Genomic DNA, 17178 nt, shown 5'->3' with positions numbered 1-17178 from the left:
GACAGAGACTTGACCTAGTAACTTTCCAAATACAGAGCCTTCAACTTAGTCCTTAAATAGTACCAAGCAAAGAGAAACTTGGTCCACAAATTTTTATATCTTTTTCTCTTTTCTTTTCTTTCTTTTTTTTTAGCACAACTTACTACATAAGCTCAAAACATTTTTACTGTCATGACAACACCCAAAGATGTGTATTTACACAGAATTAAAGTGATTTAAAAGAAGAAAACATTTAATAGGATGCAGACTTCCTGACAGTCACAGAGCACTTACCCATTCCCCTTTAACCTCCACCAGGAAAGCAAAGGTTTGAAAGCAAGGCAAAATATATGTTTAATGAAACGTTTTATTCTCACAGTATATCTAAATTCTATTCATCTAGTTGAGCTGGAGGTTATCTAGCCAACTTGAGGAAAGGGACCCAATATCACTGTAACAAGACTATGTTCCCAAAAAATAGCAGTATTTTCTCATTGAAATATAGATCATCTGTAACATTTCCTTATCATCACATTTTTTAACATTGCCTTATCTCAAGAAGAGAACATTACTTTTCTGTACCTTGTGTTGCAAGAAAATTCCAGTTTTAAAAACTGCCATTTTAAAAAATCATGTAAAAAAACAACATTGTAGTAAGGTCCTATCTGATGTCACACTCTACCCTCATAATATTTAGATTCCTGCTATTGTGTGGTTATTTATGTATTTTACAATTAATCCACTTTAAAAGGCACCACTCAAAGATGAGGTAGTAGGAGTAAAGCAGCCTCAGACCATGAGTAATGCACGATGTAAGACAGAAGAGATGGTGAGGGTGCTGACCAGCACATCCCTGTTCGTGGCTACATAGTGGTGTGCCCACACTTGAAGAGAAACCAGCAGTTCTTCCTGTAAAGCATGGGGTTGGCACCCAGACATTAAAAAACTGCTTGCTGAATGAAGGCTAGAGTATATTAGAAGAAGGTTTCCTTATTGTTAAGATTTTGACTTTCTGGACCTTCAGGTTTGACTCCCTTATTTCCAGCCCATGAGAACTAGAGAAAAAGCTATCAGAAAAGGGCAGAGAGGATTCCCATCTCTGAGTACCAAACACACTCTTCTTTCTATGTATTTTGGCTCATTAAAGAATCATATATGCTTCACAAAGAGATCTAATATAGATATGCAAGATGAATGACTGAATGATAGTACAATGAGCTGTATGACACCCTTTTTATACTTTAAAGACATATAATCCTGGCATGTGAAACATGTTTGCATCAATTCTTAAGTTTCATAGCTCTTTTAAAATTCTGAACTATTTCCATCTTTAAAAACAAAAATGCTAATGGTAATGCAAAATATGAATACTTCTAAGATTCTGATTCTTAAGTTAGTAACTAGAGTGAAGAATACTAATAAATAGAGTGAAGAATTGTTTACTTTCAGGAAATAGTTTAGGTCAACCACACTGATTTATTCTTTCTTAAACTGACTACAATAGTTTGAGTCACCATCGTAAGATTATCTTTAATTATTACTACAATTAAAGAAATTAACTATGACAGCACAAAATTCCAAGCTCTCTTATCTGTTCACTTGTAGTGTAGGAAAGCAGATTAACCATACTTAACTCATTACTCTTCACACAATTCATAATTTACACAATCAAAGGGACAAAAAGATGCTTTGACCTAAAGACACAAAAGCTATCACTGGCAATTATGAAAATGGTGATAACATATTCTGCATTTAAAACTATTTCCTAAAGACTACTCAGAGTATATAAGTAGTAATCCAAACTCTGAAATTACCAGACCCTTCTAGATTTAGAAATATGCAAAGTCTGTGATAAGAACCCAGTTTCCTTAACAACTCTATTTTAAAGTGATGTTAGGATACATTTTTAAATGTCACCTGTCATTCCAATGGAAAAGGAAGAAGATTGAGTCTACCCTTCAAAAACCCAGATGCTGGGTTACCGGATTTCACACTTGCTGACAATTTCACAATTGTAAGAACGAGGACAGATACTAATCAACAGAAATGACACTTTCACTGAAGTCTTTCTTACCATAACAATGTCTCCTGGCTGGATGGTGATTTCATCATGACTTCTGGATTCAAAGGGATACAGTGCCCGGTAATACACTACTTTCACATTTTCCTGTGCAGAAATTGTAAGTGGGCCCTTTTCTGTTTATGAAAAAAAAGGGAGAGGAACAAAAATAAAACATCACACAGAGCACAACTACATGACAACATTCAAAATAACTGCTACCTCCTCTGCCTTAACATCTGAACTATTTACTATTTCTCTCTCTTCAAGGAATTTCTGAAACGTGGGCTGAATGCCAAAGAAGAGCAACATGTGATGTCAGCAACTCCAGCACATCAGAGTTCACTGATGGGCGCTCTCCAAACAAAGGTCATCACCTCATGCCCAGTCAGGGAGCTGCATCAGGCCCCTGCCCTCTGCCTCTGGCTGAGGCTCCGGGTGCACATCTGTAAGGTGTCGAGACCCCTCCTCCCATCCAGGGTATGAAGGACAAGGCAGCAGTTAGCATGGGACCCCAAATCTGAATCAGCCCAGAAGAACTGCCAGGAGTGGGCAAAACGGCACAACCTTTCATATTCAAAGGCATGGCAATGTTGATGTTTTAGGCCCTTAATGTAATCATATAAAAGGTAGCTGCTGATTTCACCAAGAACAATTATGCTTGATAACTGATACTCCTTGGTGAAGTACAACTTCCCCTACATTTCCTAGGAGTGGGGGTGGGGAGAGCTTAAGGACATACCCTATATGAAAACAATTTAGACTTTGAGTGAAATAATTTTTTTTTTTAATGCATGCAAGCAGAAGATACTGCAGATTCTGGTTAACAATAAGTAATCGTGGCCCTCTGAACTGTTGCACCCAAGAGCTGCAAGGATTTTGATGCACGTTTTTCTCTGAAACGTAGTGAGGGGAAAGTATTAGCTCCATGTGGTCTTGAATTGGATCATGTGCAAAATTTCCCACTGACAGAGGGGAAAGACTCATTTTATACCAGGAGGAAACACAGGGACTTATACTAATTGCCTAAGATCAAGTAATGGTGAAATTATTTGCATATCAAAAAAGTATTTAAACCTACACTTGCCTTCGGAAGGCATGGCCAACTCCTGTCTAGATCTGGTCACTTGCTGTCTTTCTGAAACCTTGACTGCATGCATCGTAAGGCAGGAGGGTGTCGGAGCCAACTCTGAACCCTCCCTCCCATCCCTGCCGCGGTACACATAAGAAACAAATGAATTTTTATGGAATAGTGTGCTTCTTTTTTTCTTTTCTTCCTGTATACCAGTAAAAAGCACACTGATGATCATATGAATAAAATCAAAGTATTTTACCACACAAAGGAAAAGGCAATCACTTTCTTCAGATGAGTATTACCTGCAAAGCTGTACAGTATCATACAGCCATGCAACAATTCAAAAAATACATTCCAGTTTGCATGTGATATATTGGATAACATGTTCTAGGTATTTCAAGGCCCCTCATTTATCATGATTTGAATAGGCAACTTATGATCAAAGGGCAAAAACAGTCAGTTTTCAAAAGGTAAAAACATTTTATGCCGTGCAGACTGAAGACAGTGAATGGCACCTCAGTGAAGGCAAAGGGGAAAGATGCCACTTCCTGCGGCTGAAACAGCTCAGAAATTCCCAGAGAGAATAACAAACTGGAGCAGCACAGCATTCTTTTTGCAGGCAAGGTTAGGACCTCCGCTTGGAAACCAGGTGTATGCGTGGGGCTTGGTAAGGAAATGCCATGCCACTCTTGTCTGTAAAAAGATTTCTGGATGCCAGGGGAATGAGGGCCAAAAGTTGACATGGCAGTGGAATAACTGAACAAATACCTAGCCATCCTAGAGAATGAGCTGATGCACTGTCCAAAAAAAGGAGAGTGACAGCCTCATCTCTACTCATGAGGACAAGGTAGGGCCTGACTGCCTACGGAAGTATCTCAGGAGGCTCTGGGCAGAGCTGACTTATTTGCTAGAACGTTTGGCTTCTGGTACCTGCGGTGGACCAGGGAGCCTGCACAGCTGGCTTCGCTGGTCCCTGATGCTGATGGAGAATCCGGCTCAGCTTGTCCTGCATTTCCGGCTTGCCTTTCTCCTCACTGTCTTTCTTCTTGACGATCTCTTCCCTCCTGGGTTTCTCCTCATCGCAGAGTTTTCGTGGCCGCTGGTGCTCGTCATCCTGCTGCACATGCTCAAGCCACTGCTTGTCCCGTTCCTGGGCTCGTCTGTCAAGAGAATGCTTGATTACAGCAAGGAAGCCACTCCAGTTCACCTCGGCTCTGGCCTCTTCCACAGAAAAGCTCCACCCAGTAAACAGGATGCTACACACCCCTGGGAGGTGCTCTTTGGACGGAGCAATCTCAGTCAAGGAGGGAAAGACTATCCAGGCTCCAGCCAGTTCTGAGGGTGTGAAATCACGATTGAGAAAAAGGCAGAGAGAAAGTCTCTGAAGTATTTTATGAAGGGATTAGAAGAATAACAAAAACGCTTCTCAATTTTAAAACTTGGATTTAACTACAAAAAGTCATAAAAGACACAGGAACATAATATCCCTGAAGTGAAAGCACAGCCTGCAACGTTGCAAATGCTTAAGGAAGCCCATGATCAGATCAGATCACTGAGGGCCCCCCACTTTACACACACACGTAGGTCCCCAACCCTTAGCAACAGGCCACTGACAGCCCTTGAGATGGCAACCAACCATTACTGTGCAATAGTTTCTACATGTTTTACTGAATTACATGACTATGGATTTGTTTTTCAAACTAGCTGAGGGCTAAGTGATAATTGCAATTAAATCCTGGCCTTGAAAACCATGATGGTCTCAACCCGAAACCCACAGTAGAGAAGGAACGATTTTTCTCTAATTCCATAATATTCTATAAAAACAGAAAACACTTTAACTGATCACACTTAAAATGAAACTAGTGTGCAATAATAAATGGTCTAACGATAATAATACCTAATTGTCCACATATATTAGCTCCTATAACCCTCACACCAGGTTTGTAGGTCCTATTTTACAGTTCCATTTACAGATGAGGAAAATGAGGCAGAGAACCTAAAGGACTTGTCCAAGGTTGCACAGCCATGCCGGCCTGGGGTTCAGTCCCAGGCAGCCCGGTTCCAGAGTCCACACCCTGAATAGCTCAGCACCCCCGTGACACTGTCAATGCACAAAGGTCATCTCCTGGAATTAGGAAACTTAAGCAAATAAAACCTTCATTCTCCATTTTAAAAGTACCATATTTATTTCTACTCTGTATGAACGTAAAGACTTAGTGCAGAATTCTTTTTAACTTAAATCTTAAACATCTTACTGGAAAGAAAGCACAAGAAACACACTTTTTGGACGGGCAGGGATATTTCATTGCAATAATAATAGAACACAATAAAATTTGCTGAACATTTCTTGCTAATAAAGGTCATCAGTGTATAAGCATGTAATTTCTGAAGTTAAATTTTGGGCACGATTCATTTATATAATTATAGATGGAAAACTTGGCCTTTCTGTACGATGATATTTTGTGTTCATTTCTACTCTGTAGGAATGTGAAAGTTCACTGCAGAATAGTATAAATAAAGCATTTTTTAAACTTTGAGGATAAGAAAGGGACAGAGTTAGAGTCAACACATCCAAGGGATTAATCCTTGATATATAATATAATCCTAGTCCTACCCCCAAGAAAGCCATAAAACAGTCCTCTACATTGGTTTAAGACCCTACGCACTTACCCAACAGCATGGGGAAAAAACCCACAGCACCATACTCAGATGCTATTCATGCTCATAACAAAACAAGCACCAACCTGGGCAGCTCAACTGAGCTCAGCCCACTAAAGTCAACGACTTGCATAAAGTATCTTCATCTTTTTCATCTAATTTCAATAACCAATTTTTATAATCTATACCATAGCATTGGGATATCTGGTCATTTTTGTTTCTTGCAGTCAAGAAGTGATTGAGATTTTAAAAGCAATTACTAACAAAATCAGACACACCGAAAGTTAAAAGATAAATGTCTACAATGTGCAACAGAAAGTTACAAGTAAGAATGCCAAACCACAAACACAAATATCTAAACAAAAACAAACAAAAATGTGTCTATATCCTACGCAGCAGCAGCAAATTTTCCCTTTTGTACCCAAGTTTAATTTGCAGTTAGAAAAAAGAAGGAAGAAGACAGAGGGCCACACTGTGGGTCCTCCAGGAGAAACCCTGTGTGGCAGGCACTCAGGAGCTTTGATTTCAAACCCATCTGAACGCCACTGTTATTAAAAGGCTGTGAACTGGAAATGTATTTTGGTCATTTGCATGCAAACGAGCACACCAAGTGTCCCAATTTCCTTGTATAATTCCATTTATCTACATAGCAGTGGCTTGGGAGAGCTCTGGGAACAAACCAAAATCTTCAGGGGGCACTTCTATATGCAAAGATTTATATTTATACACTCACATGATTGCACACACATGCAATACACAGATGCACATCTACACAATACTGACAAATACTGACAGCTCTTTTTGGTGGAGTGGGTGCTTGGAGAAGCCAGGCAAAGTATAGTAAATATTCAAAGTTCCTTCCAGACGGGTCCACAACCCACTGAAAAGACTCACCTTTGGGCTTCTTCCTTTTGCTTTTCTAATTCTATGATCTTTCGCTCCTGTTCTTTCTGTTTCAGTCGTTCAGCCTCTATGGACTTTTGTTTCTGGAGTTGTTGTTTATTATGTATTTCTCGTAGCTCCTATAAATAATCAAGAAACAGTTCATGCAACAACATGAGGTGATAGGCATTTCCACTGTTTATCAGCATGCAACATTTCCTAGGGGGAAGTCTAGGTGCTAAGGAGATAACATTTCAGATTTGGAAACATGAACTTGGAAAACTAAAATCACTCTATTTTGACGTGACGGATCGCCAAAAGCAGTTCAAGATATTTGTGAGCCTTAACTCACGACACCACTTTCCATTATGTGCTGCAGAAGAAACTTGCTAGTGAAAGGCATTAGAGAAACTATGCTGTTCAAGACTTAGCAATCATAATGGAACTCGACCCGTTTTAAGATATGATGATAATTATAAATAAAACCCTGAGGTATTTCTGATAATGAATCCACAACCAGCCTCTACTGGCTTTGGAAAAACACACTCCTTCACATACCTCCATTAAAACCTCACCCACTTATGTACTTCCTCAGAGTAAATGGACATCCCTCTGTTCCAAAACCTCAAGTCTCCCCATTGGGGTCTGTTTTCTTTAGATCACACCTCTTGCAGAGCATCTTCTCTTACTTATCCCTGTGTGAAGTTGGTAGCTACACAAGACTAAACCATCCAACAGGTTTAAAGTAAAAAGCTCTAATTTGATGATCACCACCTTGGATCTAACTTCCTCATTTGATACTAGCCTCCAGGACTAACAGTCATTTTTTTAGCAGGCTACTGAAAATAAAATATATTTTATGATAAAGTGCTCAAGTTAGACATTTCAATGCCCAAAAGTATGAAAAACAAAGAAATGCCTACCAAGGGGAAACCCTCTGATCCCATAGGAATTAGATGGTCACTAACCGATTCAGTCACCAGAACTCCTCTTACTTATGTCAACAATAAAGCGGATGAGTCAAGGTGTCAAGCAGAGCCAAGAGTGTGTTTCCAGTTGACCTCCTGGTCTGGGCAACTAGGGCTAGTCCCCCAGGTGGGCAGTCCAGGGGTCTATACAGTGAGACTAAAGAGCTAATGTCTGCCCTGTCCTCCCTCAATTTGCTCACTGGCAAGCCAGATGCACAGGTTTCCTCTGCCTTAACCTCCCAACTTTAGATTCATTCAGAGATTGAATGCCAAAGGGAGAGGACAGTCTGTAGGTAACTGTTCAAATGCACTTACTCCCAGACAAAAGCCCTAAGGGTTAGATACCTTCCTAACAGCTAAACTGTTCTTAGGGTGAAGTTAAAATGGGCATACAAGTGTTTTATAATCTGCAAGTGACTGTGAGAGGTCCTAAGAGGGATCACTGAGATACAAGAAACTGTTTTTGGAGATCAGGAGGCTGGGGGTGTGGTACTGGAGGGAAGTAGGCACTGAAGAGATGGGGAAGGAAGGGCCTTCAGCGGGGAACCCAGCAGATGAGACGGGCTGTACCCAGGCAGCATGCAGCAAGAAGCAGCAACTTCATAAGACCCATACTGGTGGACTTACTCGCTATGGCGGCAGCCCTGGGCACATGACTTCCAAATGAGGAAGGGTACCTGGGACAGGAGTTTAGCTAGGGAGGGGACATGGAAAGCCAAGAATGGAGCCTGGAAAATAATGATGAATCCTCATTCTGACTCTTTACGTTCTAAGAGAAGAAAATCAACATCAGGAAAAAGTAGTCCAGTTTTCCTTGTTTTTCTCACTGCCACACCATGGGATGTAAATCTTTATAATGTGTTAAAAATTTCAGCAGTACTGCTTTTCCTAATAATTTGGAATCAAACACAAATAGTAATCTCTAATAACATAAATGAAAAATGGGGTTAATATTTCGGATTTGATATTTCAGAGACAAATGGAAAAAAATGGGTCATTTCCTGTTGTCAAAAGAATCTGCTTTTATTTTGTTCTTAAAGGGGTGGGTCTTTGATCAAATACAGATTATGAATCACAATAAGAAAATGAATGGCAAATAAAGATTCTGCCTTGTGTTAGTGAAGATAAATGAAAATTAGTTTGTTTTTAAGTTTCTTTTTTCAAGCAAGAAGGGAAAAGTCATTTATTTCCCCTAGGGAATTAAGATGTTTACGCCATGATACATCTTTGGACATACATTGGCATACAGCCAAAGTATTTCAAAAGCAATATTCTTGACAAATTAAATACCCAAGAAGAGCCAACATTTTTTGTCCTGTTAAATATGGCTACTGAAGACAGTTGTTCTGCTGCTATGGAAGGGATACAGAATCACTTCACTTAAGAACTGTAACTTTTTGTCCTTCATTTGGTCCTAAAGAGACTAAAAAATAGACATATTATGTGAAATAATATTATTTGAAATATAAGGAAGTATTCACCTGAACAGTATGTATAGGATTATTCTTTATACACATCACTTTGCATAAACGCTGGTGAAGAGAAAAAAAAAATTAACTACCAGTAGGGGGTCTACAAAAGACCAGCAGTTAATGGAAATTTATTGGTAATTTGGTAATTTAACTTTTTAAAAAAATTACTCTGTTTCTGGTTTATGCCTCAGGCTGTCTCTTGGAAAAGAGAGAAAAAAACAAATATACTTGATTATTTACTTGAAATTCATGAACCCAATGCTGTAAACCAAAATAAAATGGTTTAGGCACATCTCTTAGGTAGCAGGTACCAGCATCAGAAATTTCAGGTGTTTGTCTTGTCTAAAGCTAATATCTAAAGAAAGTCAAAAGTAAAAGTGCTTTTATATAAAAAAAAAAAACACTTCATTTGTCACATCAGCATTTTTTTAAAAGCCTTTTGAATTGTAAAATACAGTAACTTATCCCATAGTTTTGAAACAAATTGAAAGCTATTAACGATGGGCAATCAACAAACCTAATGAAGATAGGGGAGCTTGGGCCTGTGTGGAAAAACCTGAAAAATAAATATTTTGAAACAGAAATTGTACTCAAACCAAGGTAAACTGATATTGTATTTATCACAAAATTATAAAATGTATTCATTTTGGATGCATTAATGTACAATTAATGTGAATTAACTGATTTTTTATAAATGATTTAAAATATATTGATTGGTCATTTAAATTCTGAGATGCTGTAATATAAATGTCTAAAACATGTTTAATTCTAAATCTAAAGTCAATATTCAACCAAAAGGTAAGTTCAGTTCCCCACAGCACAAATTGGTAGTCAATGCATCCTAAGTGCTACACAGGAAAGCCAAATAGGACTGCATTGGGGCATGCGTGAGTGTGCATGTGTGGGTGACTGGATGAGGGGACAGGTGGACAGAAAAGGGGAGACGAACTAGAAAACCCTGTCCTCTCTGCAATAGGAATAGCTGATTAAGATTCTTCTCCCATGTCTCCCAAGAGACTTTGGAATAGACCCTTGTTATCAGAAAGAGAAAACTGACTTCATTTTGTCCTGAAAATCTGAGCTTCCCCTAAATGTCTCTGCTTTATTTACAAAGCAATATCCTATTAATTTACATGCATGTTACTCTAAAGGATAAAATTGTCAGGGAGTTTGGCTAAATAAAAGAAAAAAAGAAAAAAAATTTCAAAATACTGAGTTCTGCTTTTTCTCTTTCCCAAATCACCCTTTGTTAAATACAAGCCTACTGGTGTGGCATAGAATCTAACATATACCACCTGTTAACTATTTTGAGACTTGGGGGTATTCTAATTATTTTTCTATATTCAAGGAATCTGTATGTAAACTTTCCACAATCACAAATACATTGAATGAGAGTTAGAGAATTTCATTACTTCTGTGCAGAAGATGTCTTTACAAAAGGCTCATACAGGTAAAAATAAAATTTAACCTTGAACAAAGTAAGGTAGAAACCATGAAACCGCCAAACATTACTCTATGAATAATAAGAGAAAGCAACACTGTTATTTGAATTCACGCTGATTTCTCTTGCTGTCTCTGCATCTCCTCCTCTGGATCTTTTTCTTTCCTTCATTGTTTCCCTTCACATGCATTTTTTCCTGACTTCTCATTCTGTTCTGCAGTTCTTTCTCCAGCTCTTTTCTTTTTCCCCCAGTTGCTAAACATTTTGCCTTTCACTGCCTTCATAATGAGTGAGCCTGCCATGAAAGCAAGTGTCTGAAACCAAGAGCATAAAAGCCTTAGTTAAGCCCAGAACTGTATTCACTATAACATCCACTTCAACATCAATTCAGTGTTTAGGAGCAATTTTTAGGACAGGTGTTATTACAGGCAGAACTTATATTTCTAATACCTTCTTGTGTCTAATTTAAGAAACCCGGATTTCCCAAGTATATTTAAGAACATAATTCTGAATTCTGAATTAGTCCTGAATACTCAAATTTTGCCAAGAAATAAAATACGGTCCACTTTTGGAATAGTATACTGACTATAATGCTGTCCCCCATGATGTGAATACGCATATAGACCCAAATAATAACTGAGTGTTGTCTTTCAAATGTTTGCAGCCAAGAGGCAAGTTCAATGATATGACAAGAATATAGCATACAGCGTCCACCAGCACACACACAATTTGTCAAGAGGAAAGATTCACTCATACTCCACAATTTATAATAACTAAGCATTACTAACTTTTACAGAAGCTTAGCACTTCATGGTGAGCACTCTTAGACACTGAGCACTCATCTGCATGGGGGAAACTGAAGCACAGAGCTGGAGATGGTTCATCATTCTTAGTCTGAGAAATAGGTGCATTGCCTGAGTAGGGCATGGAGACCTTTAGAAAGAAGTCTAAGTGGATGGCGCAGCCCTGGAGAATTGCCAGGTACTGCCACACTGCCTCCTCCACTGCCACTGACTGGAAGAAAGAAATGCTCAAATGTAAACACCATTCACATTAGCACCTGTCCAGCACACAGTAACTAGATGGGAACCAACAAGGACTCCACATGTCAACAGGGAACACAACATCTAGCGTCTTTGAGTGTGGGATTCTCTCTATTTGGCATACAAGGGAGCCTTGAAATCTATAAACTATACTTTATGCTGCTGCTCTGTACCATAGTTAAGATATTAAAATAGGGAACATTAGGCTCTCGGTGCCAAGGAAAACCATTAAAGTAACTACTAACATTGCCAAGGGCAAGGTGTCAGTGTTATCTGACACTTGATAGAACCATAATTTCATGCCTATACATAAAGCTATGTATATAAGAAACCAATGTCTCTATATGCCCTTTTTGCCCTCCAAAAAATGTTGAGGTTTTTGATTTTCCTATAAATGAAATAAAAAGAGAAAGTCACAGATAGCCAGTAATTTTAAATAGTTCTAGAACATGAATATGAGATTATTGATCTCTTACCATGATGAAATATTGGTTGCAAATAGAATACATTTTTAAAGAAGAAAATTACAGTAAACAAGTTTGAGCCACTGAATTACAAATACTTGAAGAAGTATTAATTTATGCTAGCAATAATTACTAACAAAATCAATTATTCATGATTACATCACTGGTCAAATATTTCATTTGATCATCAACACGCTGAAATTTACTGTTCATATAAAAGGCAGCATAAATACAAAGGCTTCCAGTTAGGGGATTTCTAACATAAGGGCTTTAAATTTTGGAGGCACTATCATTTCCCCCTTTCTCCCACCTGCCCCTTTTCTATGGACTTACAAAAGCAAAGTTTATTTGCTACAGTAAGTTTTCTGTTTCCCTTCTCAAGTAATTGTTGGTTTTGGATGATAAGGTAGAAAAAGAAAGACATGTCTTGGGATCATTTTTGATGTATATAAATATCCCATGTATAAGGTAAGTGTCTATTAAGATGCATGGGAAAAAAAAACCTTTTCTGAAAGGAAAAAATGAGTCCTCACTTTCCATGAGATCAGACAGAACTTAAAGGTCCAAGACTCTACAGACTTTACGTTCTACAGTCCTGAATCTGGAGCCATTTAACCACACTTCACCATAACTGTAAATATGCTTTATATTTTCAGTATGTTGTTACCTATATGAAACAAATACCTGTTAACCTGACTGGAAAAATAATTTTTTTCCTCTTTAAATAGTGACTTGAGAATTTCCATAATTGATTACCAGATATTAGATTAGGAGGCAGGAGTTTAACTTCCTGAACTGAAGAAAAAGGGAGAAACCCTCAGAAGAACGAAACTGAACTAGACACCTAGGAGAAAGGACTAAATCAGACTGTATGTCAAAAAAAAAAAAATGATAAAACTTAGCTACTCTCTAAACTCTCTCTCATTCAGGAAACTAACCACACTTACACTTCCTGATCACTGTCACATCTCAGCATCTGGGCTGAAGCCGGGCGCTACTGTTCCCTACATGACCTTGTAAGTAAGTGGCTATTCATGACTTTGAGTGTGCATCAAAATAAGTGAATGACTCATTGTTAGTACTTTTGTAACAAAGAAAGATAAGAATTGTTTTTTTTTTAAGTGTAATTATTTATTCATTTATAGAGACAGCCATTGAATATAGGTTTAATGTTCTGGTCAACTCGTGTTAAAATTCTATATTCCATAAGGTACATCTCCAGTGTCACCACACTAGCTGACAATGAATTACACCTTCTCTTTCTGGTGAACAAGCTACATGAATATAAAATAAAACTGCTAAGTCCTAATTTCTATACTCTCCAGATGGTTTCCTTTTAGAAGAGGGAGGTAGAGGATATAGCAAATTCACACCATCAGATAATGTGTTTGGAATGCCGGGACAATCACCAATGTTTCACTTCCAGCAAGGTTGAAGTAATTTTTGCATCATTAGTGTGGATGCTGTAAGGGTGCTGCTATTTCCAGAGGCATCTAAGAAACCCCAAGGGACAGAATGCTGGCTCTCCTAGTCTATCTCATCATACAATTATAGTTGCTAATGAATACATGCTCTGAAGTCAGAAGAAAAATGCTTCATATTTTCAAACGTGGCTACAACAAAGAAAAGCAGGCAGAAGAAAGATTCATGATACTACATCATAAATCTGCCTCTGAGTTGTCTCAATCAAATTATAACTCTCTCGATTCTTCAGTTTAACTATTTCTGTTTTGGTTTCACCAGGCTTTGAAAGGAATACTAAAAATAACCATAAGTCCTCCAAACAGGTTGTTAAATAAAACTATATAGCTATACCAGCTTATAATTTTTTACTCTCCATATTAACTTAAATTTAAAGTTAATAATGGGAAAACAAACTAAAAATTGAGTCAGAAAGAAATGTTCTTATTTAAACATAAGTAAATGTGGAAAAAGGGCTAGCAGAATAAAGGGCTAACAAATTTGCCTTTGTATAAGCAACCCCAATATTGAGGGCAGCATTAGTCAATAAAACACTTCAGAGGGACTCACACCACATGTGAACAGTGTTCTCTTTGCAATGGCAATAGCAATTCAATAGTCAAAGTGATCCATAAATTGTCTAGGCATTTGTCAAAAATCACCCTCTAGAGTACCATTTTCTGATATGTTAACTTTGTTTTGGGAGTCAAATTTCTAGGTAAAGGAATCTTAAGATCAAGGCAGAAATATGGATTATTGCCTGAGTTGAGAAGACACGTGAATATTTAACAGTTTATATCCCACAAGACTATTTAAAAGCACTATAAAGCTTGCAACAACGTCATATTCTTTTTGCTGGAAACAGTGACAAGTCATAATGAGAGTTAATGTGAGCATTTTTATTGAGCTTATTCTAGCGATAACTTAAAGCTGTACTTCCAATACTTACATATACCATATAATCATATACATACAGATATAGAACATATATATAGTATACACATACGTGCTCATACACACAAACATTCTGTGTAAGCAGGAAAGCAAAGTGAAGAAAAACACTAAGTTGGCTCGGATATTTTCCCTGAACATTTTCCTGGAATTGTACAATTGAGAAAAGTTCGTTACCTATTACTCTGGAAAAAAAACAGCACAAATACTTCAAATTCAGATGTCTAAAGAATATGGTCTAGAATCTCCATTTAAAGGTCAACTAAAAATCTCAAACATGTTCTCTAACTTCTTTGTATTTTTAGTAATAAAGGAGTTTTACTTTTTCCTAATGTCAAAAGTTAAATCAGCCAGAATCAAGTATAAAGGATTTTAAATTAGGAAAGGGAAATGAATACTTGAAAAAAATTGTAAAATCCATTTCTTGTAAGAACCTAATTGATAAAAAAAAAACTCCAGTATCTACTTAAATCTAAAGTATATAATCATTGTTAATAGAAATAACTGCTTACATTGTGGTTTTATTATAAGAGGTAATATTAAGACCAAGTGGTAAAGTTAAATCAAAGGCACCAAATGAGAAAAAGGCTGTGATAACTATTTTTACATTCCTGGAGAGTCTTGGCATTGTCCTGAATTTTACCATGTACATGTGACAAAACCATACACCACTTCTGCCACAGAGACAAAAGCAATTACTCCATTAAGGAATAAAATTTTTAAATATCAGGTTAAAAAAAATCCACATTCAAGGACAATCTTGAAGGTGAGAAATGGCAGAAAATTTCTTAGTTTTAAAAAAGAAAAGAATTTCTTTTTAGTAGTCACCAAAGAACATAAGAAAGAAAAGCTTTTGTACTTCACCTTGATATAGTTATCACCAGCCAAGAGGAGGAAGATGTGTACAAGACAGATGTCATGTCGGAGCCACTTAGCCCTAATTTATATAGATGCCAAATTTATTTTTATATTTTAAGGGGGAAAAATGTATTTAAGACCGTATCATGGTCATCTGTAAATGTGAAGGCTTTCACAAAGGCTGACAAACTGCATAACCCATTTTTCTGCCTGGGTTTAAATGTAAGCTAATCATCTGGCCAATTAGAAAAATTAAAGGGTAGGACATACACACAGGAACACATGGAATGGTTACCTTCAGCTGATTATTGAAAATATCAATCTCCTGTAGTTTGGATCTAGTTTCTTTCTCAACTTCATCCAGTTGTTCTCGTAGCTGCTGCCGAGCTAGTTCCTTTGCTTCTAAGGCTCTTTTGAGTGTAAGAAGTGAATCTCCTATTTTAGAAAAACATTGCAAGATAAGAAAAACAAACTGGCAGTAAGAAAAAATGGTTTTTAATGTCCTCATTTCACTTAAGATAATTCTTGCCAGTAAAGAAGGAAAAGAACAACTTTAAAAATAAAACACCTACTGTGCAAACTGTTTTGCTGAACTTGTTTTAATTGGTCATTAAGTATTTGTTTTTCTGGAATAAGTCTTCCAAGCATCTGCTGAGACTCCTAGGAAAGAAGGAGGAAAATAACAAGTGATGACAGGGAGAGTACCACGTCCATGTTCACCATCTAGAAAGACATAAGTCAGTGTTCTCATCCCTTAAAGATGTCTAGTCTCACTCCAACTCCTCATGGTGAAATGGTGTTTAATCATTAGGCAAGGCGGTTCTTGCTTTCTTGCCAAGGAATTAACTGTTTGCCAAATGCTTTCCACTGAAATAAAACTGAGACAGTTATAGCTCCCTTCATATTCTTTAAATTTTTTGTTGACTTACTCCCTATTTATAAGCTTTAAAAAAATGTACTCTAAGTAAAACTCAGCAGTGCAAACTTAAAGTACTGATCTCTCAGTGCTACTGGAATCAAACCAAAATTCAGTGACCCTGTTGGCTATAAACTGAACTTAGTAGTTTAAACAGGACTTATTCTATTCTGAACTGTGATACTTAACAGGGCAGAACTGAGGCTTACCATCACCTGCAGCTGGGAAGAGAAACCAGAAAGAGATTTTTCATAATTAGAATCTTAGCTGCCAGGTATACATTTCCACCACTCAGGATGGTGCTACAATTTTAAACAGGTACAAAAATCTTAAACAAATTGTTTTTTAACTGATATAAGAATAAAAGCTAAGCCTCACTGTACTATTAGGAGTTTTCATAGACAACTTGTCAAGCACTATATTTGCTTAAGATTAGGTGAAACTACCCTATATAGTATCTATATATATCAGTAAAACAACAGCCTTTCCAGTATAATAAGGAATATTTGACTTTTTATTTAAAAAAAAAAAGAAAAACTATGCATTTACTTTGGGTCTGAAAAACTAAAAATGCCTCAATCAAAATTTTACACCAGAAGCTAAGAACCAGTTCTTTTTGGATCAACCATCTTTAGATACAGACTGGCTTGTGTATAAAAAATCTTTGTGTACATCTGAATGTCAGAAAAATTTAGCTCAACAGAGAGGATTTGGAAGCATCCTCTCATATGAATAATCCGCACCCCCCGCAAAAAAATATATGGACCAAACAGAATAGATCAGATGGTTTTCCCAAAAAAGCACAGCCAACTGAGCTGCTCTTACTCTCTTCCCTAAATCAAGACAAGGCCTCTTAACGTTTCTTTCCTGAATCCTGACAATTAAGTTATCAAGATGAAGACTGAGATAGTTTTACTTATAAACATTAGTTTTAAATACCAACCTAAGTTT

General features: G+C 37.2%; 1 protein-coding gene across 4 annotated transcripts in view; it reads right to left on the bottom strand.

Annotated features, from left to right (window-relative positions):
- Positions 1-17178, bottom strand: part of ITSN1 (intersectin 1) — a 154092-nt gene that overhangs the window by 66929 nt on the left and 69985 nt on the right. For all 4 annotated transcript variants that reach the window (XM_057504209.1, XM_057504206.1, XM_057504213.1 and 1 more), the window contains 5 exons: positions 15884-15971; positions 15607-15746; positions 6666-6793; positions 4044-4273; positions 2054-2175 (listed from right to left, as the gene is read on the bottom strand). In XM_057504209.1, coding sequence (XP_057360192.1) covers positions 2054-2175; positions 4044-4273; positions 6666-6793; positions 15607-15746; positions 15884-15971 — 708 coding nt within the window. The remainder of the gene's footprint in view (positions 1-2053; positions 2176-4043; positions 4274-6665; positions 6794-15606; positions 15747-15883; positions 15972-17178) is intronic.

This window comes from Manis pentadactyla, chromosome 1 (genome assembly GCF_030020395.1).
Source record: "Manis pentadactyla isolate mManPen7 chromosome 1, mManPen7.hap1, whole genome shotgun sequence".
In the NCBI taxonomy this organism is placed as follows: domain Eukaryota; kingdom Metazoa; phylum Chordata; class Mammalia; order Pholidota; family Manidae; genus Manis; species Manis pentadactyla.
Note: the sequence above shows the minus strand (reverse complement) of the source record. Positions and strands in the feature narration are given on the sequence as shown.